The sequence below is a fragment of the Podarcis liolepis genome, assembly GCF_965112155.1.
Source record: "Podarcis liolepis genome assembly, chromosome: 2".
Lineage (NCBI taxonomy): Eukaryota > Metazoa > Chordata > Lepidosauria > Squamata > Lacertidae > Podarcis > Podarcis liolepis.
The window spans coordinates 24,163,207-24,189,997 of NC_139555.1; the positions used below are offsets into that span (position 1 = coordinate 24,163,207).

General features: G+C 44.7%; 1 protein-coding gene across 4 annotated transcripts in view; it reads left to right on the plus strand.

The window, feature by feature from the left end:
• The window catches only part of AXIN2 (axin 2), a 77,054-nt gene that overhangs the window by 22,868 nt on the left and 27,395 nt on the right, over positions 1 to 26,791 (plus strand). Inside the window, exons 1-3 of one of the 4 annotated variants that reach the window (XM_083489946.1) lie at positions 4,600 to 5,285; positions 7,502 to 8,451; positions 17,214 to 17,354. In XM_083489946.1, the coding sequence (XP_083346072.1) occupies positions 7,628 to 8,451; positions 17,214 to 17,354 (965 nt within the window). In that variant the 5' untranslated portion in view covers positions 4,600 to 5,285; positions 7,502 to 7,627. Of the gene's footprint in view, positions 1 to 4,599; positions 5,286 to 5,447; positions 5,634 to 5,723; positions 6,248 to 7,501; positions 8,452 to 17,213; positions 17,355 to 26,791 lie in introns of those variants that run through there. The other 3 variants (XM_083489949.1, XM_083489948.1, XM_083489947.1) reach the window with 3 other exon arrangements.

The following is a 26,791-nucleotide window of genomic DNA, read 5'->3' on the forward strand; positions in this document are numbered from 1 at the left end:
CTTTCCTTCCGCGGCAGGCGAAGGGGTGGAGTATGGCTGCAGTGCTCTAGGCATGCGTGTACCTGGACGCGAGTCTTCCCACAATCGAATCAGACTGGGAACGGGGCGATGTGTAAACAGAAGTCTCCTTTCCCTTGCCTCCAGATCTTTCAATCTGGCAAAATATCCGAGGCTGAGAGAACAGCTTTTCTCCTATCTGCGAGTCTTCGTCTGGGAATGTCAAGACACCTTCCCCATCGCTGTCATTTACTCCAAAGACACCCAGTTCTAGGCGCCAGGTATCACAGACACCTCTGACATTGTCGCCAGCCGTCAGATGCCCCACTCCCAGCCCCGGCATGTGTAAATCTATTTTACCATTTTGGTGTACAGTGGTACCTCGGGTTACATACGCTTCAGGTTACATACGCTTCAGGTTACAGACTCCACTAACCCAGAAATAGTGCTTCAGGTTAAGAACTTTGCTTCAGGATGAGAACAGAAATCTTGCTGCTGCAGCAGCAGGAGGCCCCATTAGCTAAAGTGGTGCTTCAGGTTAAGAACAGTTTCAGGTTAAGAACGGACCTCCAGAATGAATTAAGTACTTAACCTGAGGTACCACTGTATATGATGGAAATCAACGTCAAGTTGGTTAAATTCTTTGAATTTTATTTAAACCTTAGCCCAAGCCAACTTCTAGGGGCTGAGGTACATTTTGCCCCCCAATAAAGTATTTGAGGGCCTGCCCTCCCCCCCCCCCCCGTTGATGGGCTTTGCCCTTCAAATGGTGTGTGCATGCCGAATCATGTGATCGATTATGCAGGGTGGGGCTTACCTGGGTCCCCCCAATATTTTATTCAAGTTTGCACCATTGGCCCAAGTTAATGCATAGTGAGGAAATAGGATTTTTTAAAAAAGTATTCCAGAAGAAATCTCTCACCCCTATATTTTTAGCATTCCAAAACATTCTGCACTTGTCTTTACTGGCCAGTCAGTGTTTGTATCTGGCCAGGAGCTGCGACAGTGGCCTGGTTGAGCCATTCTACATGATTGCTGCTTGTGTTGCGGGTTGCTGCATGAAATGCGTCCAATAGCAAAATAAATTAATGTTTGTAATTATAAAAGTTGGTCTGGAGGGCTAATTATAGGCTGCACACGTTCTTTGTGTATTTCTAAGGGACTTAACATAAATTGCATTCACAAAAAAAGGTAACCAAATCTGACGCAGAGCCACGTGATGCATTGATGGAGTTGTTGTTCTTGCATTAAGGGATGCCTTTGGTCTTAGTAAGACTATGGCCATTTAGGTCACTTAGACACACATAAGCTCATTTATATGAATGTATTTGGGACATGTAAAGCCTGGATACTAGGATTGTGCTTTGGAACAGCATCCCCATCTGCACTTACGAGAATAAACCATAAGGAAATAACACAGATAAACTTATATCTGAGTCATTCACAGACCCTCCCAAGTGTCCCTATTTTCCAGGGACAGTCCCAGATTTACAGAAGCCATCCCGGTTTCTGACTTGATCCCAGAATGTCCCGCTTTTCCTTAGCACGTCCCTATTTTCATTGGAGACATGTTGGAGGGCATGCGACCCCAAAGCCAAGGAGATAAGTAACTATACAACCTTTAGAAGACATCTAAAGGCAGCCCTGTATAGGGAACTTTCTTAATGTTTAATGTTTTATTATGTTTTTATATTATGTTGGAAGCCACCCACTGTGGCTGGGGCTACCCAGTCAGATGGGAGGGGTATAAATAATAAAATTATTGTTCCATTATTATTATTATTATTATTATTATTATTATTATTATTATTATTATCTTCCCTATTTTCATCGGAGAAATGTTGGAGGGTATGCATTCACAGATCTTGTGCACATTTTCCTCTGAGTAAATAGTTGGGGCACAGGGTGGTGGTTGTTGTTTAGATCTAGTGACACATTTCACAAGCATGCTCAAAAACCCCACATATATATGTCCTTGAAGAGCTTCCAAGACAATGGCCAAACATCCTCCAACAACAGGGGAATAGCCTGCTTAATACTGTTCCTAGGCATCCTGCCTTGCCTTCCCTGCCCAGCCAATGGTGATCTGATGGAACCAGCCATGATACTTGGGTAATGTTTCTGGGTTTCCTCTTGCCCTGTAAGCTGCTAGCATAGGCCACACCTGTAAATCTCACAGAATGAGGTTGATGCCCATATACAGTGGTACCTTGAGTTAAGAACTTAATTCGTTCCGGAGGTCTGTTCTTAACCTGAAACTGTTCTTAACCTGAAGCACCACTTTAGCTAATGGGGCCTCCTGCTGACACTGCACAATTTCTGTTCTCATCCTGAAGCAAAGTTCTTAACCCGAGGTACTATTTCTGGGTTAGCGGAGTCTGTAACCTGAAGCGTATGTAACCCGAGGTACCACTGTAGTGCCAATGAAACAGAAAGGTGAATCAGTGCTCCATGCTCAAAGAGCCATGAGACACATTCACATTGTACATTCAAGGCTCATGGCTTCCCGCAAAGAATCCTGGGAGTCTACTCCCTCACAGACCTACAGCACCCTTTACAAACCAAAGCTTCCAGGATTCCCTGGGACAAACCACGTGCATTTAAATGTATGATGTGGATGTGTACCTCGGGTTACAGACGCTTCAGGTTACAGACGCTTCAGGTTACAGACTCCGCTAACCCAGAAATAGTACCTCAGGTTAAGAACTTTGCTTCAGGATGAGAACAGAAATTGTGCTCTGGTGGCGTGGCAGCAGCAGGAGGCCCCATTAGCTAAAGTGGTGTTTCAGGTTAAGAACAGTTTCAGGTTAAGAACGGACCTCCAGAACGAATTACATTATTAACCCAGGGTACCACTGTACCTTGCATTTCATGAGAATTATCCTAAGTAATTAGCAAAGATGCACAAAAGGCCCACTTCATCCAGCTGGACTTCCTTCCAAAAAATGTGTGCGTAGTTTTCATTTTATTGCCCTGTGGCAATAATCCAGGCACATTTACTTGGGAGTAATTCCATTAGGCTGTTGTGGGACTGAGGATCAGGCTGCAAGTCACCTACATTCTTTATAGTACCTTCCCTTAGAGAGAGAAAAAGGTCCTGTGGTTCCCCATGTTTTTGTACAGTTCCTAGCACAATGGGCTGGGTCTCTGGGCTGTATGATAAAAACTAATTATAGTAATGTGATTAAAGACCATCTTTCTACTATTGAGTGGGGTGGGAAGAGAATACCCCGGTGGCCAAGTTTTATTCATGCGTATTAGTCTTGCTTGTTTTGTAAATGTAATTAAAAAATTAAATCCCTTAAAAATAAGCACGTAGAATAGATGAAGACAAGAAAAGTGTGTGTATACGGTATGTGTGTGTATGTGCGTGTGTGCCCGCGCGCCTGTCCGCACCCCTGCGCGCGCATAAAGGAGTAAATTAAACGAAGAGGAAAAACAGACTGGAACCGCTGAGTTCAGATGCATTATGGCACTGGAACTTCCATAAAGTTCAGAGGTTTTGGATTTCCGTGTTCTGAGGCTGCCCGTAAAATAAAATTTTAAAAAAACTGAAAAAGCTCTAAAAGACAACAGACCCAGACTTCATAAGGGGACTGAGTGTAGTGGGGGAAGGGAGATGGATTGGCCCGAAACCTGCACGCCAGATCCAATCTCTAATTAGAACCTTTTGTCTAAAGTCTTTTCTAAAGCATTCCGTGTCTGTTTAATATTTAACATATGGGGGGTGGGGGAACAGAGTTTTGTTGGTGTGCCAGTTATATTACAATCAGATATTGTTTAGTTAAGATGCAGAATAAAAAGAAAGGAAAAGGAAAAGGCCAATTTTCTTCTAACATGAAACTTTAAAGAAGAAAAGGCAGTGGGGGGGGGGAGCGCGGGAGTGGGGGGGGGGACTCTACCGCAAAATGATATCACAGTCTTGCACTACTAAAGTTGATCATTCCATCCTCCCTCCTCTCCCCCCCCGCACCGCCCGCCACCTCTCCAAAAGAGCAATACAGCAGTTGCTCTGCATTGTATGGGAAAATAAAAGGAAGAGAGTTCAAACAGTAATTGATATTTATCTCATGGGGTGAAGGAGGGGCGGTATGTTGGAGGTGTGTGTGTGGGGGGGGGAAATGATAGTTTGCAAAGAAAGGGCTAAGTTGATTGAGCAACGAACGGGTTAAAGGCAAGGGAGTGTAGCTGGCAGAACCGGGAGGAGGGAATGTTGCCTGTCCCTTTAAGGTTCCTGCAGCACTGAGAGAATTGCAGGGATAATACGATTGGGGCGGCAGGATCACTTACTTCTGACGTTCCAAAGCCTGGGGGAGTTGGCTAGAGATTGTTTCCCTTTGATAAGGTCCTGGCAACTTGGTAGCAACTCAAGAAGCAATAATAATAATAATAATAATAAAAATCTAAGCGCTTCGGAGTAAAATAAAAAAGAAAGAAAGAAAAACCATCTAAAGTGTGGGGGAATAATTAGTCCCTGTAGCTGCCGAGCAATGCCAGTACGTAATGCCGGTTGATCTTGCGATAGTAAGAACTGTATACCTTTAGAGATGCACACACACACACGCACACACACACACAGAGAGAGAGAGAGAGGGAGAGAGACAGGCACACACATATATTTTATTTTATTTTAAGGCGGAAGGTGTTGCCGGAAAAAAGACGCTTATCTCCCTTACAGGACCGTTCTCTCGGTTGTTCACTTTGATGTGCACAGTTAAACCCACAGCTCAGTGTTTGTTGGAATAGCCCGGAGGACATTTGGTGCATGGAATGACTGCTTGAAACAGGACCTGAGTTGAAAGAAGGGGGGCGGGTGGGGGGTCAGGAGAAGTGGGGGAGGGATCAGGTCTTTTGATATATATATATATTTATTTATTTTCCCCTCTCCCTTTTCCTTTCGGCTTAAAGAAGAAGCGGGGCGTGAAGGAAGGGAGAGGATCATGCTGAAACTCCTCTCTCCCTCTCTCCGCTGATACGTTTCGCGTGCAATGTCCTGCTCTCGCTCCCCCCCCGCTCCCCCCCTTTTAAACTCTCAGATGCTATTATGAAGCATGAGAGGAGGCGGGTGATGAAAATATAGGGGGAATCGGCGCAACGCTGCGGATTACTTTTCTCCATTCTGTAAAGGGAGAGAGAGAGAGGAGAAGGGGGGGTGGGAAGGCTAAAGGAGGTGGGTGTTTTTTTTAAAAGGAAGTACCGAGCGCCCGTTTACGGAGGGGGCGGGAAAAGAAAAAGAGAAGGAGAAGAGAGAAGGGGGAAAGGACCCACTAAAAACTACTGGATCAATGGTAAGTTGCACAAGAATGTACGCGATTCCCCAGCTGCCTGCTTGCCTGTTTCTCTATCCCCCCCCCCCCGCGCGGCCGCTTTCTCCCGATCGCTTTGATGTCCTCTTGGCTTGAGCTTTGAAGTTGTTAAGGAAAGCTATTTATGCGTTAGTTATGAGCAGGCAGGGCTCGGTTGAGGCGATAGGCGAGGGTTTTGTGCGCGAACAATAATAAACAGCAGAGGTGTGTGTGTATGTTGCGTTTGTGTGTGTTCGAGAGACGGGAGAGATCTGGGGAAGGAGTGGGGTCTTGCACAGGACAAGCCCCCCCCACACCTCCAACCAACGCACCCCAATTGCAGATATCCCGGTAAGGTGTGTGCGTGGGTGTGGGAGGAAGAAGGGTCCATTTTCAGATTTGGACTTTTCCGAATGGGAAGGGAGGTCGAGATCAAGGATGTGCATTTCTTTATGTGCCGGGGAGGCAGGGATGCAGCGAGGATGCGAGGACTCCCTGCCTCTTCTCCCTCTCCCCCCCCTTCCTTTACACCCCTCCCACTTCTCTCGGCACCCCCTGCGAACTCCAAAGAGGCGCTGCAGGCTTACTTAGGGGTCAGTTGTTGCACAGGGCTCGGAGAAAGCAACTGGCTTAAGACTTCTCTGTGGCTTTCTCTCTCTCTCTCTCCCCCCCCCTGCTCTCCCCACCTTCACCCTCCCAATTCCTCTTCTCGGTTCCTAAGATCTCTCGGCCTTTTACCCCCCCTTCTCCCCCCCTCCAGTCAGTCGCCATTTCTGGAGGGTTACTTACCACCCCCTCTTTTATTTTTAACCCCCTTTAAGGGTTGCATTTTAGCAGCTCGGTGGACTACAATGTCTTCTTTTAAATCCTCCCCCCCACCAGTCGCCCTCTTACTCGCTCACTCTCTTTGATGGGGGGAGCTGGAGAATATAACAGCCGGGCTTGGAATTTCTGCACGCGTTCAGGTACATTACAGGAGAGAGGGGGGAAATACTTTCTTGGCAGTAGTTTGCATTTGTTTGTTTTAAAGGCAAGAAGGCGTTTAAAATCTCCACTACTGTCGTGAGGTGGTGGTGTGGAGAAATGTCATCTTATGAGTAGTTCTGAACTCTTCACATAACTTCATAGACCAACTTTTAAAAATTGGATGTTGGTTGGTTTTTTGTGTGTGTGTGTTAAAATAAACTGGTTGAAGTCTTTGCAATCCCATTTTCTTCCGAGTGAACTAAGGAAGGATGTTTGGAAGAAGCCACAAAACTTCTCAAGATCTTATTAATCCATCTTTAATGGTGGAAACTGGCTAAGTTTGAGAAGAAAAAGTGCATGACAACCCGAGCAAGGGAGGTGGTGGTGGTGGGGAGGGAGAATTGGAATCCTTTGCTTCCAAGTGGTTGGAAGTTTTTAAACATGTGGATGTCTTTAACATGTGAATGGTATAACTTAAGCAAGTCCATGAGATGCCTTTGAAGGCTGTAGGCAACTGATCAGAAATGAGTCAGACAGACCTAGTTTTTAAACTAAAACACTACTGTGGTCAAGATTGTCTCCCCCCCCCCCATTTTCTTTTAAACACTTTCTCAATATGCCATTTGTTTTTTTCAGAGGAGCATCCAGCATTGTGCTTAGAAGGGTTTCTGGTGATCATAATCTAAATGTTTAAGGAGTTGAAGGGTTTTGGAGGAGGGGGGGCAGAGAAATGGAAACCAGATGCTGAGGAAAGCACGTTTTGTTCTTTGCTTTGAGTTATCTACTGAAGAAAGAGAGGGAGGCAAAATTTTGAAGGATTTGTGTGTGTGTGTGTGCTTGCACACAAAATAGGTTTAACAACACAAGGGATCCAGTATTGTTCCTGGGACTTCTCAGATGTTATCATTAGTAGGAGGGAAAGGTTCACAGGGGGGTTTCTTTTCTTTTCTTTTGCGTGTTTTGATTTTATAGGCAATGCAATAATTAAGACTTCATTTTTGTTTTTGCCTCCGCCCCCACTCCTTTTGCTCCCTCCACACCAAAGTTAAAAGTGTGCCCAGAGTTCAATCTTCCTCTTTGAAAAGCGTATCTGATACTTTTGATTAGCACTGCAGATAGCTGCGGTTGCCTCTTTATTTTAATGTGAAGAGTTGAAAAGCCTGTTTACTTTTTGTCTTTGATGTTGGGTGGATCTGGTTTTGATTAGATCAATACTTCCCCCCTCTTTCTTTTCCTTTTTTTTTTCCTTCAAGAGAGAAGACTCTGAAGAATCCCCTGCTGACTTGAGGAAGAAAAGAGAGAGGGAGAGAGACAACACACAGACAGATTACTGAGGAACTTAAAAAGAAAAAGTCCTGCCAGAAGGGACTCCCGGAACCATGAGCAGCGCAGCGTTGCTGACTCACCTCCCAGACCCCAGCAGCAGCTTCAGAGAAGATGCCCCACGCCCCCCTGTACCAGGGGAAGAAGGAGAGACACCATGCCACCTGGCTGCCACTTTGTTTGCCATGAAAAACCAAAGCTTCAAGGCCATGTCAGTTTCTTCCACGCCAAGGAGAAATGAAGATGGCCTTGGGGAGCCAGAAGGCAGCGCATTCCCAGACTCTCCTCTAGCACGATGGACCAAATCCTTGCATTCCTTACTGGGGGATCAAGATGGTGCCTATCTCTTCCGGACCTTCCTGGAAAGAGAAAAATGTGTGGATACTTTGGACTTCTGGTTTGCCTGCAATGGCTTCAGGCAGATGGACCTTAAGGATACCAAAACTTTACGAGTAGCCAAAGCTATATACAAACGGTACATTGAGAACAACAGCATTGTCTCCAAACAGCTCAAGCCTGCCACTAAGACCTACATAAGGGATAATATCAAGAAGCAGCAGATCGATTCTATAATGTTTGATCAGGCACAGACTGAGATTCAGACAGTGATGGAGGAAAATGCTTACCAGATGTTTTTAACTTCTGATATATACCTCGAATATGTAAGGAGTGGGGGAGAAAATCCTGCTTACATTAACAGCAATGGACTGGGGAGCTTAAAAGTTGACTGTGGCTATCTCCCTACCTTGAATGAAGAAGAGGAGTGGAGCTGTGCAGACTTTAAGAACAAACTTTTGCCATCCGTGCTAGGGCTATCCAGTAAGGCATTGAGGGCTACAGCAAGTGTCCGGGCTACAGAAACTGTGGAGAATGGGTTCAGGTAAGATAACTTGCTTTGAATGACTTTTTGAGAGTCTGTTGCTCCTTTAAACAAATCTTGCAAAGTGGGTATATGTGCACATGCTTGTCCTTTGGAGTAGATTTTGGCAAAGATACTTTTTTTTTTTAAATGAACCTTAACAACTTGGCATTTATTTCTGGCTTGGTGGGGAGGGCTGTCTTTCTCCATAATAAAGAAAGCAGTACATTGTGGTTCTTAAGACCCACCAGTTCCTAAAGCTCTCTTAGACATCAAAAAAGAACTTCAAAGCGACTCTTGTTCTTTGAGACATGCGTTAATTGTTACCACTTTAAACCACATTAAGAGGAGCTGGGAAGAGCACCATCTAGGCATGTGAATGAGTAATGAAATACTAGTTTGCCAGCTTCATCCCCAGCTAGTGTCGAAATATGTGGATTACATATAGAAAATGGGAAGCAATTATGTGGTGATGGAACGAGAAAATCCATATTATTACTGTGGCAGCCCGTGTGACTGAACTTTGTAACTTACAAGGAGACATGAAACACATGTATTTTTGGAGAATACCTTGTGTGGCTTGCTATTGTGTCTTTAAGCCAAAGGAAATCTGTTTGGCCAATGAGATGGCTTCAGGTATGGGACATTATTGTTAGGGACAGAATTCCAACCGTTGAGTAAAAGAGGTGTGTGCTCCAGGTATATGGGAACTGAGTTGGACCTTTGGTTTCTCAAGCTCGGAACTGTCTAAAGTGACTGACAGTGGCTCTTCAGAGTTTCAGCCAGGAACTTTTCCTAGCCTGACCTGGAGATGAACCTAGGCCTTTTAGCATGCACTTTACCATTGACTGACAGCCCTTCCTAGTTAATGGAATTCAAGCTGCATTAAAAGGTGGCCCTATTCCCAATTCAGTACCCCAGGAGAGTGATGTGAGACCCTTCTTTGGTGGCATAGGCTGATGAAAGTGGGCAAGACCAGTTTCTCACAAAATGGCAACACCAGCGTATTCTTTCTCTCTCTTAATCGTGACAGAGTGGTATAATCTTCTGACACCTTATTCTCTTTCTCCCCTCCCTTTCCCCTTCATAAATGGGAATTGGTTGAACAAGGATCTATAGAGCAGAAGGACCTGCTCTCTCCCTCTCCCCTCTGTTCTGTGTATTCTCTCTCTTGCTTTGGGAGTTTCTTTCTCAGTCTGGTAAGTATTTGACATCTGGTTTACAGGAATTTTTGTGAGTGTTTCTGTGATTCATGGGACATCAAAGGGCTTCAGGCATCTCTTCTGTTTTCAGCTTGTTTCAACTATGGCCTGCCTCTAAGAGGAGGGTTCTTGAATTGCATCTGTTGTGTTTCTAGCTTGCAGCAGTGTTTATGGTCTTTTCCAGCGATAGGGTTGGAAAGGCAGCTGGTTCTAATTTGGCTTTCACTCACACCAGGGCAAATCTGGGGGGCTCCCGATAGGCGAGGGGCTTCTTCTAGTTCTTGGCTGTACAAATGGCATCAGAGTGTGTTACGCATTTGTTTTAATCTCTGTGGAGGTATATGCTTGCTCAAGCCTCTGTTTGCCCCAGTATCTTTCTGTGGTAAAGGCAAGTTTTCAAGTTTGAAGCCCTAGCAAGCCAATTTTCTTTCACAATCTCTGAACTGTACCAGTTGCATGAGCCTGACAACCATATTTGCTGTTTCCCAGATCAAACAGTGTTTATATGTGTGTATGCATGTGTATATGTGGTGGTGGGGTTGTGTGTGTGTACACACACACACACACACACACACACCCTGCACACACCCTGCACACACCTAACACTCCCCCCAAGTTGAGATGACATTGTAGAAGGCATTGGCATGTCTAAACTCTGTTGACACTGAGGTGGCAGAAGGCATGGAGCTATTAATGTCAGTGCCACTCTGAAAAACACCAAGCAGGTAACTTTCTGTTCAGGTGAGGAAACTTCATTTGAACCTTCAGCCCACCCAATTCATGCATGCTTTTGATTAGGCATATATTGATGGAGCTGGATAGCTCAGCTGGTTGAAGCATGGTGCTGATAATGCCAAGGTTGCAAGTTCGATCCCTGTATGGGGCAACTGCATTGCAGGGGGTTGGAGTAGAGTATCCTTAGGGTCCCTTCCAACTCTACAATTCTATGATTTTATGCTGAAAACCTTCCTTTTAAGCAGATATGTACTTTGTGCTGCGCTGTTCTCCAAAAAGGCAAGAAGTTGCTTCTGCTTTTTTTATTTTTTATTTTTTGTCTCCTTGACTGGATTCTTGTATGTAACTGAACTGAGAGCTTGGGCTTGAACCCGGGTTCCAGTTCCACTGCTGTCTGCCATGGACACTTTGTGTGGTCTTTGGCAAGTCGGTAGGTCTCAGACTCAGTTCCTCAGTTATGAAATGGGAATAATATTCCATAGGGGAGGGGAGGCATGGTCTCAGTAAAGGCTGCCAAGTCCTTTGCCAGTTAGAGGTGCTGCTCCTAGCAGTTTCTGGACTAGAATCGCATTGTTGTTACCAAAGGGAACTAGCTGAGAAGCCTTTTCCCCCAAGCCAGTGGTCACCAGACATTGCTTCTCCTCCTGTCTCAAAGATATTAAAGTCCAGTAGTTTTCTCAGCTTGTGGATGAGTTGCTGTTATTTGCCTAGTCTGCTAGCAGTTGACAGGTGAATCCCCTTTCCCCTTGGCTGGTGTCTGCAATGTGTCTTCATCTTTCCGGACCTGTAGGTAACCAAACTTTTTAAAAAAATATTAATTGGAGGTTGTTTTAGCATGTAAGCTTTAATGAGGAGTGTGAAGCCTATTTGTCTCCCTCCCCTGGCTGTTTTCTGCTCCTAGGTTAGGTTTGGCGAACACATTTTCTTTACCCCAATCACATCCTCATGCTGTATGTGTTATAAGGTATTTTTATGAATTTGGGATTTCCCCGAGTCAAAATAAACACTTCGGACTTGGTTTAGGTGTCTTCCCCTCTTTCTCAGGGCTGCTTTGTGTATTAATTGCTTCCTTGGAATGAGAATCTTGATGCTCTTCCACTTTCGGCAGTTCAGTGCAACAAAAGTGAAATTGAAAAAAAGTTTTGTTTACATTGGATTCTGAATGTATCACACAAAAGTTAATGTGCACAAAACTGCCCTCTTACGGCACACTCATATATCATAGCAGCCAATAAGGTAGCCTCTCTGCTGTTAAGTTTTCTCTTGTAAAGTTAGTGAAGCTCGCCTTCCCACCACATGGGGCTATAGCTAGCAGATGGCCCACTTTTGCAGATTGGCATTTATTTGTGGGGGAAGGTGTTGGAACCGAGATGGCTTCAGTTATCATAATAAAATTAAGCCAGGAGGGGAGAAAGACAAATGTGTACATGTGTGTGTGCTTGCACACACCAAGCAATCGGGTTTTTGTTTTGTTTTGTTTTGTTTTTTTGGCAAAGTAGTGTGATGAAAGCTACATATTTGCTTCCCCTGAAAACAATGTTTCTGACCAAAAACCATTTGCCAGACAGTGTGGCTGCAGATTCACACTATGTTTTCTCAACAGCAGTGAGAGCAATCCAGAGCTTTCTTCATATACCTCTGATAACCCACCTGAACACCTGTGGAATGCCAACTGCAGTGCAGCAAAGCTTAGCTTCCTAATTTACAAGGCTCCCTGTATAGACTTTCCATTACTCTGGTTGAAAAACCAAGATCTGAGGCTACTTATAAGGCTAGAGGCTAATTACAGAGGAGAAAAAAAGCTGTGCTGTTCAGGGTGTTGTTGGGTTTTTGGGGGGTTTTCTTGCAGGGCTACCCACAAAAGACACCTGGAAAGATAAGTTCTGTGTGCTTTGTCTATGACACAGGCCTGCTCCCCACCACAGCACAGGGAGTGACAAACAAGTACCATTTTTATCAGTATAAGTGGTAGTTTGAGAAACTTGAGACATTCTCCTTGAAGCTGAAGGGGAACTGCTACATGATTGTGGAAAACATTTGTCAGTATTGTGTCCTTTGGAGGCACTTTTTTTGAGAGAGAGAGAAAAAGAGAGTCCATGTAGAAATTTACACCGGAGACTCTGCTTCACACAGGAATTAAAACTCCTTTAAGGCAGCTTGATAGCATCTGGCTACAATTAAGTTTGTAGTGTGGTCAAGATCTTTCTTTAAAAAAAAAAAAAGTGGCTATGAAAACATCCCTAATTGGTTTACTTAATGTATGTGGGGATTTTCTGTACAGATCTGTTTTAACTGGGCAAACTGTGATATTTTTTTTTTTAAATAAAAAGAAATTTATTGTTTAATGATATGATTGTATAAGTTCTGAGGAGTGGGGGAATGGCATTTTGCTAGCTAAATGTCTTGGTAATTTCTTGTGCTTTGAGTTTCTGCTGACTAGTTTAAGGTGATTTATAGAACCGTTGAACTTTGGAGCAGGACTTTTCCAAAAGTTCGGCATAGCTTGGGAAGTTGAGCTCTTCCAAAAAGATTTTGGAGATTCTCTCTCTCTCTCTCTCTCTCTCTCTCTCTCTCTCTCTCTCTCTCGTGGCTGCCTTACAGTATGGAAGAGCTTCCCCTTAACCTTCCCATAGGGATGACATGTAAACATAAACTAACAGGCGGCACGATTAAGGACGTAGCAGCATGACATGCACTTTAAAAGGAAGGTCTGTAGGATCCACTTAAGGAGCAGGCTTGGTTCTGTACAGATGGCGAGCATCTTGCAACCAGATACCTTACAACAATAAGCCCTAATGGGCCTGCGTTTTGTTAGAGTAGGACACGAAGCTGTTTCAAGGACAGTAATAAAAAGTAAAGCCTTTATCCTTCCCCCTCTCCCACCCCACTTCCTTGAAAGACCAAAAAAAAACCACCAATAGCTGCCTTAAGAATGTCATGGGAACTTTACAAACATAGATAAGTTTTTGTTTTCTAAAGGTACAACATTTGGATCCTGCTTCCCCTTGCTTTCTCCCCCCCCCCCCTTTGCAGAGTAACTTTCAACTGGAAACATGTGGGGTTGATCTGTCTTGAAGATCTGAAGGATCTGATTTTTCCCCCCTACCGTCTTCTTGTCACTCTTTGGTTATCTCCCATTCTTTCTTTCATTTCTTTTCTCTTCCCGGCTCCCTTCCTTCATCTTTTGAATGTCTTGATCTTCCCACTGAAATATCTTTGTGTGCTTTGGGAAAGAATGTGTTCCCAGCTGCGCTTAAATACCTGAGTCTTTTGCAGCGAGGCCTCCTGCAAAGGTCAGCTTGAGATGTGGAGGCCTAGAACTTCAGTCATGCTGTTTGCCGTCATAACTTGAAGAGGGCTGTCTGTCTGTCTCTCCCTCCATCTCTCTCTCTCTCTCTCTCTCTCCCCCCTTCCCAAGCCCCTTTCTTTGCTTAAGCCTTCGCAAGGGCTCATGTTTTCCCCTTGCCAGTGAAATGGAGGAATGCAACACAGCAGGAGGGGAGTTAAGGGGAGGGTGGGAGGACTTGTTTGTGAGAGAACTGAGTGAAGACTACTACTGAAGAGGTCGAAAGTGGGTAACGGGGGCAAATGGAAACAAAGGGACCAGAATACTACTACTAGGGGAAGTGCTGCTTTTCATTAAGACTACCAGGCTGCTCACTTAACTCAGGCCTGATGCCTCCTCCGATCTCATTGCAAGTGGCTTGGTGGGTTTTTTTTAAAAAAAACCCCCAAAAGTTTCTCTCTTTTATGTTTAGGCCTTCAAGAAAGACTTCCCTTCCCTCTCTCTCTCCCTCCCTCCCTCCCTCCACCCTGCGCCTCCCAAGTTGCTCACAAGTGACTCCAATTTTAAGCAAGTGACTGTCTTAGAATTGAACAAACAGCAGGCCATGGGAGCCTGAGTGGATCGGAGTTGCCAAGCTGAATTTCTTCAGAATGAGGGATGTGGTCTGCCTCTGTGATGTCTCTTCTGTGGAATGTTATGGAAGTGGTCGAATAAGGGGTGTCCCTTTTTAATGTTCTGTAGAGCAGGCATCTGGAGTAAGGGGTGATGGCTTGAAATGAGGAACATCTGGCAAACTTAGTCTGGATTCCAGGCGTTTGGATTCTGTGTGCTTAAAGGTGGTGCTGTCAATATAAACAAGGCCTTCTTAAAACGTTTGGCTGAGAGCAGTGATCGCAATCCTGTAAATGTTTTGTCAATCCCTAATTTAGTCTTTAATAGTCCATGGTGATTAGGGTGCAGCATATAAAACACAGGTGTCCATCCCTATTGGTCTCCCTTTGCCAAACTGATGCCCTCCAGATGTTTGGGACTCCTTGCTCCTTTCTTCCTCAGGCACCATGGTTGTGATGGCTGATGGGAGTTGTAGTCCAAAACATCTGGAAGGTACCAGGTTGGCAAAGGCTGCCCCATAAATTGTTCAGTATGTTGCTGCCTTGTTGGTTCTACATAATGACCCCTTTTATTGGACCAACTTGGTGGGGATACAAAACTGAAATTTACTCCCCTCTGTGATTTGGGTCGGAAAAGATTGCTCTTCACTTGTTATCCCCTTATTATCGCTTTACCAATGCAGTGCTCTCTGTATATAGGGCCAAACTTTCTTTTGCAGCATCCTCTGAAATAAGATGTCAGTCGAACCATTTTGAGATAAGACCATCTGTAGAAGTTATATTTGTTAATCTGACATGCTTGGGGACCTTTTGAATCCAGAGCTGAAAATGACCTGAAAATATTGCAGGCACTTAATAATATTTACCACCTTTTTCTTAAGCACTTCACCCTAGCTCAGAGTTTCCCAAACTTGGGTCCCCAGCTGTTTTTGGAATACAGTTCCCATCATCCCTGGTTCTGCTAGCTAGGAATGATCAGAGTTGTAGTCCAAAAACAGCTGGAGACCCAAGTTTGGGAAACTTTGCTCTAGCCCAGGCATAGGCAAACTCGGCCTTCCAGATGTTTTGGGACTACAACTCCCACATCCCTAGCTAACAGGACCAGTGGTCAGGGATGGTGGGGGTTGTAGTCCCAAAACATCTGGAGGGCTGAGTTTGCCTATGCCTGCTCTAGCCATTACAACTGTCTTGTAATGCTGGCACAGATTTGAGGCAGAGAGAGAGAGAGAAAAGAAAGAAAGAAAATAAATATACTTTTAAGGCCACTTGATGAGTGCATGGTAAAGGTTCAGTTTCAGGGCATTCAGCTGCTGTTCTTAACTGCCTGGCCCTAGCTCTAAAATCTTGCATTGCCCTTTTTTGTAGATCTTAGATTCCCACTCCCATCAGCCCCAGCATGCATAGCTAATGGTCAAGGATAATGGGAATTGTAGTCTGGCAGCTTGTGGAGGACCACATTTCCCCATCCTTGGACCAGGAATAACAATGCACATATATTTGGGTTTAAGACACATTGGTGTGGAAAAGTAGGAGTTGAGTGTTTTTGTGAGGAGATCCCAGCCCAATTGGAAATGTTAGGGAGTAGAACAAACCTAGAAAGGAACTTGTCAAAATGTTCCTCATAGGTCCCGCAGGATCACTAAGGCTCCAATCTTATTCCTACTTACCTGTGAGTAAGCATCCTTGAACTCACTTACTTTTTGATAGGCACGTGTAGGATTGTGAAAACTGCAAATGTGTTGATGGCTAGAGTGTTGTGGCAGGGCAGTTTTCTCTCTACCACATGGAGACCTTGGTAGTTGTTTCTGAACCTCAGTTTGTTATGTGGGAGTGTCCGAGACAAGCTGGATCTGTTCACAATATTGCCTTCCTTGTGAGTCTTGCCAGAGGATGATGGCAAAAAAGCTAATACTAGTGTGGTGTATTGGACTAAAAGCAAGGAGGTTTGGGTCTAAGTACCCACTCAAGAATGAAGCTCACTCTGTGACCTAGGACTGGCCTCTATCCCTCAGTCTATCCTTCCTTGTGGAGTTGTTGTGAGGTTAGACCATGGTGCTGATAACGCCAAGACTGCAGGTTTGATCCCCATATAGAACAGCTGCATATTCCTTTGTTGGACCAGATGATCTTCAGCATCCCTTCAAACTCAACAGTTCTGTGATCCCTCAGTCTAACCCAGGCTTCCTCCACCTTGGCCCTCCAGATGTTTTGAGACTACAATTCCCATCACTCCTGACCACTGGTCCTGCTAGCTAGGGATCATGGGAATTGTAGCCAAAAACATCTGGAGGGCTGAGGAAGCCTGGTCTAACTTGCTTCATAAGGTTGTTGTGAGGATAAAATTGTGATGGAGGATGTGTGCTGCCTCTTCTCTTTGGTGGAACAACAGGAGAAAACATGATACTTTTTTGTGTGGTGCCATAACAAGGGATTGTATGAATCCACCATTTTAAAACTGTGTGACAGCTGATGGCTTTAAAATACTCAGTGACTTTGTAGATCATGAATGGGGAACCTTTGGCTCCCAAAAGTCCATCAACATCTGGAGAGTCACCATGTTTGCCACCCCAATGTACACAAACAACTTGCTTTGCTTCCATTCCATCTACAGCACAATCAAAGCTATTAGACACAAATGGGTATGCTGTGAACACAGACCTACACAGGTAAACAAGGATTTAGTAGCATGGGTTTATTTCTCCTATATATTACAGATACTTCTGGCAGATCACATGCTGGTTAGCCAGCTGTTTGTGGTGAGTGGAAAATGAAGGCCGTGATCCTAAACACTTCTTATTTATAAGTGGTCCATTGAAATTGAATATTAGTCATTTAGTTAGTCTTGTGTTCACATATATAACTTAGCTCATTACTCTTTGGCTTTTTTATGTGCGTATTTCCTGAGTCCATGGAAGAGTAACTGAGCTTTCACTTTTTGCTTGTCTCTAGGTCATTTAAGAGGAACGATCCTGTTAACCCTTACCATGTGAACTCTGGCTATGTCTTTGCTCCTGCCACCAGTGCAAATGATAGCGAAATATCTAGTGATGCTCTGACTGATGACTCCATGTCTATGACGGACAGTAGCGTGTAAGTATTTCCCTTGGTTGAATTTTTTGAAAAACTGTTGGTTCTTAAAAGAATCCTACCTGACCATGATCTCTGCTTTAATTTTCTGTTTAAAATTCTGCTACCCAGTTATATTTCTGATGGACTCTTTACCCACCATATTGCTATAAACTAGGAGCATGGTTTGAGCACAGTGTGTATGCCTTTGACGCAATGGTAGGAAATGACTCTTTCATTTCCATCACTTTGCAGGTATTCTCACCCAACTCTCAGGTGAACAACCTTGTTCTCCCAGTAGGACTAGAAATCCAGCCTCTTACCCATGGGATGTATCCATAATTGTCCCCATATCCACAATTTTGCCCCAGCCCTTCTTTTTTTAAGGACCAGGTGTACTCTTATTATCTAATTAACAGTCATAAAAAAAGGAATTGCTTCCTCTAGGCGGTGCTTTCTGAGGTTAGCTGCTGAACTTAGGAGCGATGCTCTATTGACCCAAAGAGTCAACAGCCTTCTTGGGCTGAACCTGGCTGACTTTCCTTCTATAAGAGGGTGGAGGCTGTTTGGAATGTGATGACAATTATTCTTTAGTCTCTGGGAGAAGGATGGGAGGAACGATCTGTGCTGTAAAATTTGTGGTCTTCTACAGAGAAGGAAATGGGAAGAAGTTTTCTGTTGTAATCTGCTTTAGCCATACAACTATGTACAAGGGCAACTACGTACATTGTCAATGGTTTCTCTCTCCCACCTCTATTTCATGTTGCATTCCTCTTCCTGCTGCTGGGTAGAGAGATTGGACTTCATTGCTAAATATCCCAAAGTGCTGTGAGGATAGGGGAGCATATTCTTTATTTCCAGGGGAAGGAACGCTTTTTGGAGGCAGGTTGGGGTTGGGGAGTGCAAAGTGGCCTGGTTTTAACTTAGCGTTGATATACATATGCACACAAACACACACACAATTCCCAAGGTCTTAACTTGAAATGCTTAGTTCTGCTTCCCATGCATTCACATATCTGGAAGCAATTCCAACCCAAAACAGTAGGACTTAACTTGGGAGTAACAGGATTGTACTGTTAGTGTACCCATGGGTGGTTTGGAAACCTTGAAGGTGGAAGGAAACGCTTCTCAATTCCTTGTAATCCTTTTGGTGGCAGGGGAAGAATATGCACTTTTTAAAATAAAAAAATCCCTAGATATAAAATAGTGCAGACTTGGTTATCCACCCTCCTTCTAGTATGTGTGCAGTACCTTTTAAAAAAACGATTTTATGGAAGAAGAAGAAGAAGAAGAAACCCATTCCTGCCTTAGCCCGCTTTCTCGTTGAACAACATTTTCTTAAAAAGCTGCATCACTATTTTATTTCTCTTTGCCAGCTGGGCTGCGGTTTGTATATGTGCTCGGTGTGTCAACAGAGCATTCACTGGGTTAGTCATTTCTGGACCAGTGTTGGGTCACTTGGGACGAGCAGGGCTAGGATTATACCCTCTCTTCACAGCAATGCCAATTGTGGGGCCTTCTATAGATGAGAGCACTGAGTGAGAAATAAAGTGCATGCTGGATGAAAGGCTTAACTGAATCGCTTTCAGCCTATTGTTAGTCTAGGGGAGCTTAGAGGGGATAAGAGGGTAGCAGGCTGCTTTGAAATTTACTTGAACAAGTGAATAGGAGCTCCCCATAAAGCCGGGCATGAAAGGAGCCTGGCTGTTTTTTCCTGCCATAACAATAGCCAGTACAGGCTGTGAGGAGCAAGGGAAGCTTGCCTGATTAAACTGCTGGGAGCTTCAAGATATGGGGAGTGGGGGTGTTGCAGAGATGGTGGTGGTGTTGAGGCCGGAGGGGGGCGGGGCGGGGAGGCAACCTGGATTTCAATAGGGCCCAGAATGGTTATATGGCTTTAGAGAGCAACCTGCAAAAACTCAAGGCATTTAACCAGTTCCTGCTGAAAACTGATCCCAAACTCCCCCTTCCCAACCCTCTTGAAGCCTTTGGAAAGGTTTGAATTTCCTGTGGTGCTGTCTCCAAACAAGGAGTGTGTGTGTGTGTGTGTGTGTGAGAGAGAGAGAGAGAGAGAGAGAGAGAGAGAGAGAGGAGGAAAGTGGGACACACACTTTTTCCAGCTCTGTGGTGCCTCACTGTTGTAAACTCCTAGAAGCAGAGCACGCTGATAGGCTTCAACAGCTGTTGCAAGCTGCGGTAACACTAGCACGTGTGCCAAGTTGTTTTTGTGTTTGAATTTCCTTCCCTGCCATGGGTGTATGAAAGAGAAACTTGAGCAAAAGGGAGGAAAGCGGGGAGGGCGGTGTGTTCCCGCTCAAGCCGCCTTCTTTTCTTTTCTTTTTGCTTTTTGAGGGGAGCGATGTTGGGAGAAAAGTGAAATCAGCTGCTGTTGTGGTTCATTTGCCACCTTTGATGATGCAGGGCCATGGCTCCGTCACACTTTTCCTGTAGCTTCCGTGCCAACAAATTTGTGCAGCAATGCACCACCCTACTTTGCGTGTGTGTGTGTGTGCAATGGCTTTGGTGGGGTGCAAATCAGACAACAGAACCCACAGACATCTGAAAAGCCGGTATGATCTGGTCTCTTGTTTTCATGGCGGCCCCCAGGTGGCATTCCCAGCAAAGAAAATGCACACAATCCCTTCCTCCCCCCCCCCCTTTTCCTGAACTTACATTTAACCCAAAGGATCAATGTTGCGTTTTTGTTTAATCTGCCCCTTTTTGGTGTTAGCCACAAAGCACCCAGGCAAAATCACATTTCCATTTCTTGATTGGAGGGAAGGGGTGAGGGAGGGAGGGAGAGACGAAAGGGGGACTTTTTATTATTTGGTTATATCTTATTTATGGATTTACTTTGGACACAGGGGAATACTGCTGAGCAAACTTCAAATATTACCTTATCTTACAAACCAGGCTTTTGATGTTGGCAAGATCAGAGGCTCCGTTTCAGAGCCATTGCCAAATGAAGATGGGAGTGAATGCATATGCGCACAGAGTCTGATATTTCAAAAGAAGCAGTGAAACTACATTCAGGTTAGGTCAGGCACATCTAAGTCAAAAGGCTAAGATAATTGGCTCAGCTTAAATGGCAGCTGACTGGAAAGAAGACTTCAAAACTAGTGTTTCCCCAGAAACAGATTGGCTTAGTACCAGACTGGTTAGCTAAAATGTTTATAATTAAACTGTGCTATTCAGTGCCTAAAACTATGCTGTTCTTCAGCCCAGAGTTGGATTTAAAACACATGCACACCAGGAAATCTAGCACAAATATTGTGCTTCTGGAGAAGGGAGGGGGGTTGGACATCAGAAGTTGTATCTTTTTCCCCGTCTTTCTTTTAAGGCAGTATTAATTGTGCACCGGTTTTGGATAGCATTTTATCCTAAAACCCTTTAAAATGTTTTCAGTTTTGTTGAGATGCATTCAATCAGTGACCTTTGGTTTTTGTTGTTGGCTTAGAGTTGTGCCTGATGTTGGTCCTACTCTGAGCAGGCTCACTGAAATTAACAAACATAACTAGCTTAGGTTTGCTAATTTCAATGCGTCTACTCTAATTTCAATGGGTCTACTTGGTTGGCAACAGCCCTTAGATATGTTCTTTCTGTATCAGCTCTGGGTTCCGCTACTCTTCTAAGGAACTAGCATGGTATCTATGAGGTGATGCTGTTTTAGCCTCACACCAACTCCTACAATATATTTTATCCTGATAAATTGAGACTTACCCAGATGAGCTTCATGGCTGGGCAGGACCTCGCTCATTCAGGTCCAACACTTCTGTGCCATTCTGACTCAGCTTGTAAAAATGCTTTGCACATTCACTCTTTCTGTGATCTTGCAGCTACCTTATGAGGTGCAGCCGCCATTGTTCTCATTTTTTTTAGATGGCAGAGAGACAGGCAGGCAGGAACTTGGCTAAGCCCACCCTGTGAACCTTTGGCTGAAATAGGGCTTGAGCCAAAAATAAAAGTCAAGAATTCTCTCCCTTGTAACCTCACTTGATCTTCTTGGCTACCCTTGTTGGACTTGAAATTCAAGCACCAGCTGCCCATCTTGTCTGTATTTAATGCATTATGGATTCTTACTTTCCTTCAATGCCCTTTTATTTTAAATACCCAAGGACCGTAGTTTAGGAAGCTTGTTTCAAGCCCTCGTTACGATTCTCAGTTCTGTTTCCCAGGGCTGTTCAGTAACGCCACCCTTCTTTTTAAAATGAGATTCGCCAGCCCTTTCTATTTAATTGTAATTAACATCTCCCACCCCTCATCCCCCGCAACCAAGATAGCTGCTTGTTTGAGTGAGCCAATTAAGAGGACACCCTCATTTACCCAAATTGTGGCGTTAGGGAGCACTCAAAACATTCGGGCTAATCGGGGAGGCCTCAATGAATGGGAGAGGAGTGTCACATGGACACTTAGACTGCCGCTGTGCATCATGGTGGACTCGTAGTGAATGTGTATTGGTAAGTTTCCATTTAGAGGACTTTTCCTTATCGCAAGGAAGATGCTCCCTAAATGAGACAAAATAAAGCCAAGTAAGAAAATGCCCAACTATGGCATGTCAAGCTTTTGGTGTTTCTATCCTCAGAATCTATTTAAAAAAGACAGTTAGTGAAAGGGAAAGCATTACATTTCCATGTTCCCCCTGGCGCACCATTCCACACCACCAGGTAGCATTCAGTAACAACTGGACATATGATGCTTTATACCAGGCACAGGCAAACGCGGTCCTCCACATGTTTTGGGACTACAACTCCCATCATCCCTGACCACTGGTCCTGTTACCTAGGGATGATGGGAGTTGTAGTCCCAAAACATCTGGAGGACCGCGTTTGCCTATGCCTGCTTTATACAGAGTGAAGCCCAGACTGGCAGCAGCTCTTCATGGCTTCAGAGCTGCTGCCTGAGATCATTTAAATGGAGTTGCGAAGGACTAAACACGGGACCTCATACAGGCAAGCCACATGATTTTCTATGGATCCCTTTTCACTGCTCAATATTTGACTTTGCTTGTGCTGCCACACTGCTAGGACTACCCAGTCCTAGCCCTACAAGTGGCTCTCATTCATCCCTTGTCCACTATTCCTCTGTCAGGTTGTAGTGCAGGAGTGAGGAACCTGCGGGGACCGCCAGATGTTGCTGGCCTGCAACTCCCATCATTCCCAGTCACTGGCCATGTTGGCTGGGGGCTGTTGGGAGATGGGAGTCCAACAGCATCTCAACGGGCCACAGGTTCATCACCTCTTGTTCCTTTAGACCAGTGTTTCCCAACCTTGGGCCTCCAGCTGTTTTTGAACTACAATTCCCATCATCCCTGACCACTGGTCTTGCTAGCTAGGGATGATGGGAGTTGTAGTCCAAAAACAGCTGGAGGCCCAAGGTTGGGAAACACTGCTTTAGACAGCAAGTTCTTTCTGGCAAAGAGATCTGCCTCTGTGTGAATCCGTTGATATGGAGCATGGGTCATTCTTGACTGAAGCTTCACATCTAAACAGCATGCATTTGGTAAAACAGCCTCCCCACCTGCCTCTGCCTTGATGGAGTTGCCACATTCAATACACTTGACAGTTCTATGCTGTCCTCTCTCCCTGGATGCAGAAACGCTCATAGTGTCCAAAAACTGCTAGGATGCTTTAGCCTTCAAAGAGGTAACTTTGCATCTCCTCCCCCTTGGGATACTTGGAACGGGATCCTAGCCTGTCTTAGATTTATGGCTGGCATTTCATTTCTGCATCCACTGGAGCTTAAGTGAAGACATAAGAGGTGTTTGCGCGATGTTTCTTTCTTGGTTGTCCAGCAGCTTTCTTGGCAGAACCTAAAGAACAAATGTAGCAAACTGGGAAGGGAGAACAAACTTCCTCCTGGTTGATGGTGCAGCTGTCTCTTACTTGAGCAAGCCATGCGAATTGTTTTTGCGACATGCTGTTTTGTCTGTCCAAATGTTGCATATGTATTTTTGCTGTATGCCAAGTAATTCCAGTCCAAGTTGATGAGAAAAATCCTAAGAGTGTGATCTTTTACTTGTCTGCTCAGAAGTAAGCTCTATGGAGTTCACTGGGGCTTCCTCCCATTGCAGTCCTACAAAGGATCCAAAGGTCAAACTCTGTTTGACTCTAAGACTTGGAGCAGGAGTAATCAGTATGGGGTCCTCCAGAGGGTGTTGGATTACAACTCCCAGCAGCCTCAGCTACCGTGGCCAAAGGCCAGAGATGATGGGAGCTGTGATCCAACAACATCTGGAGGATGCCATGTTGACTGCCTCTGGCTTAGAATCTAAGCAAACCACACCAAAGTTCAGCATTAGCAAAGAAGGGAGCCTGTACCTACTCTAGTAGCAGACATAAGCCACACATTTCAGGGTCAGATAAAGTGAAGAGGCTGGCTTTTTCACAAACCCACGCATCACTGCTATAGAATCAGAATAGGAACACACCATCTTACAATGCACATTTTTCTCACCAGCCTTGCTTAGAAGCATACACCTCAGCTCTTGAAACCTGAATGAGAGTGTTCCTCTACAGCAATCTTTCCTAACCATGTGCCCATAGATACTGTTGAACTACAACCCTCATCGTCCTTGACCTTTGGTCATGCTGCCTGGGGATCACAGAGGTTGTGTTGTAGCAGTGTCAGGGGATGTAAGGTTGGGGAAGGTTGTTCTACAGCCTGGATAACCACCTCCAAGTGAGGGGCCAGATTCTGGATTTCCCCACCCACAGTGGGCAGGGTTGCCTACCTACCCATCACTTGATGTCACCATGATTCCAGGTAACCCATTTATCCTTTGCAACATGGCTTGAGATCAAGCTATGCTGCAAAGGAAGATCCAGGTTGACCCAAGTCCGTGCTGATCAGTGACCTCAAGCCCTGCTTTCGGCAGGGGTTGGTTCATTTCCTGCATTCCCTATTATGGCTATTTATTTACTTGTTTCATGTTTGAATCACTCCCCTTAAGGCACCTCAAAGCGATTTCTCTACCAGGACTTCTGCAGCACAGCCAAATCCTGGTGTTTGCTAGCCCCTCTTGGTTGCTGTGTCCATACCTGATATGGTGTCTGGTGTGGGGCTTGTTGCCCATGGTTTGGGGGAAATGGCCTTGCAGGGCCTAATTGGGGTGGAGACTTCCCACCACTTGCTCTACAGCTTCATCAACATCAGTGGAGAAAGCCGTGGAGGAATTTCAAAATGATGCCATTGCCTGTTGTCAAAGTGCTGTGTCAAACCATGGATGTCAAAGTGCTGTGTCAAATCCAGGATGTCAAACCATGGTTTGAAGCTGACTTGAAAACCACAATTGTGTCCGCTGCCTAAGGTTACAGCTTGTTTGGCAAACTGCAGATTTGGGCACTGTTGTGCCGCTCAAGAGGCTTCTACTGCGTGGAAATGGGAGTGACAAAGCCGAGGGCTGAGCAAGTGGGGAAGCAGACAAGTAACTGTAAACTGTGGTTTGCCTGTCTTCCATTTGGAAGCTCCCAACTATGGTTAGCACAAACTATTTGGGTGCCGTCTTTGTTTCCTCCATTTCTTGGAAGGTGGAGGCAGATGAAATTGCACAAATGTTAAAAATGTTGCACTGACCACAGGGAACACCAGCCAAGATTGAACGCAAACAATGCATAATGCTTTAGAAAGATGTTTAGCCACTGGCCATGGCAAGTCTCCACACCTTTGCTGTCCAGATGACACTGCTAAGGGGGTGCTTTCTGGCAGTCGTGTAAGACTGTAGTTGGAACTTCTTATGTGTGGAAGCAGCCTCTTTTGGACTCTTCAAGAATTCTGGCCTCTATAGATTAAAGCTGACACTTAAATTGCTTCCAGAAAACAACATGTAGCCAATGCAAATGTTGGAATTGTAATGTTCCATGAGCACCTACCCACCCAGTCAGGAAGCAGGTTGTTTCATTCCACACCAGCTGAAGATTCCAGTCACTCAAGAAGTAGCCCCATGGAATTACTTTATTCAGATTTTTTTTGCTTTTGGGGAGGCCAAAAGGAACGGACGTCCACTCTCCCAATGAAACTATTTTCACCAGATGTGAATCTTCAGAAAGAATTTTGAGAGTTCCGAATGAAATGCCACATTTAAAAGCTCCACAGCCCACAATAATTTGGTGAACAAACCTCATGCCCATGTGGAAGTCGGCGAATGAGCAATGACTTGGGGGTTGGTTTTTTTCTTTCACCCAGCAAACCCACAATTGCTGATTTGGATGGACTGTGCAGCTTTCATACAACCCAGCATGTATTTGCTTTATAGCTGTTTGGTACAGCGTCCAGTATTCGTCCACAGAGCCAATCATATTTACACATCTGTTGGGAGCAAATGCTTTGTGTACGTGAAAAGGTTGTTGCCTTTTCCGGGGAGCAGGGGTGCCAGAATTATTTAAATGAATGCAAATTTGAAATTGTCCATTGATGACTGTTAAGGCTGAGTAGAAGAAACAAATTGCTTTGGTCTAGTCAGCCTAGATAAAGCTATCTAGAAGAAACCCCTAGTGACTGATCAGTTATTACTATCTACAGTAAAATTTGGAGAGGTGGATCACATCCCTGTCTAGAAATATTTATTTATTGATTCCCCACAATGGACTGTGGGGTGATGCAGGGGCTGTTAAATGTTTGGGAAACTGAGCATCCTGTTTGTTTGGAGCTGGTGTTGTTCTGCAGGGCTGGTGCAGATTCTGGCAAATGCTTTTATCTGAAGCTCTGTAGTAAATAAAGGATGCCTTCACAGCAAGTCTGCATGTTCCTTCTCCTTGTCAGACAAAACTAATATTCACAAATATTAGGCCTGATCTGTGTAATATGTATGCCATCTAGAAAGCCCTTGTCCATGTATCCCTGGTTGTGTTTTCTGCAGCTATGGCATGCGTTGGCCCATTTTGTCCAGGACATCCATTGTTTGTGTGCAGTTGTCAACATATGAATGGCCCAGCCTAGTGCACATGGAAAGTGCATTGAAATGTGACTGGACATGCATGGAAAGCTTTGCTGGGGAATGGAGAACCTAAGGCCCTCTAGATGATCCTAGGCTACGAGTCCCATCATCCTTAGATGTTGACCTTGCTAGGTGAGAACTGATGGGAGCTCAAGTCCAACAACAACAAAAATTGGGCTGACAACCAGTGCACTGTTTTTTTGCTTGAAGTGTAATTGTGTTCAGCAGGATATACTATTCATAGAATCATAGAATTACAGAGTTGGAAGGGACTATGAGGGTCATCTAGTCCAACCCTCTGCAACGGAGGAATCTTTTGCCCAATGTGGGGCTCAAACCCACGACCCTGAGATTAAGTATCTCAACAGTTCCCATATGCATTTTCCCAGTCATTTTAACCAGTTTTCAAAAAATTTCGCCTAAATGGCATTCTGGACAGCAGCCCTAATTTACGTATGGCAGCTCTCATTTATACTAACACTCATGTAGTATGTAGTCTCAAGGACTTTTGGAACAATAGGCTCTACAA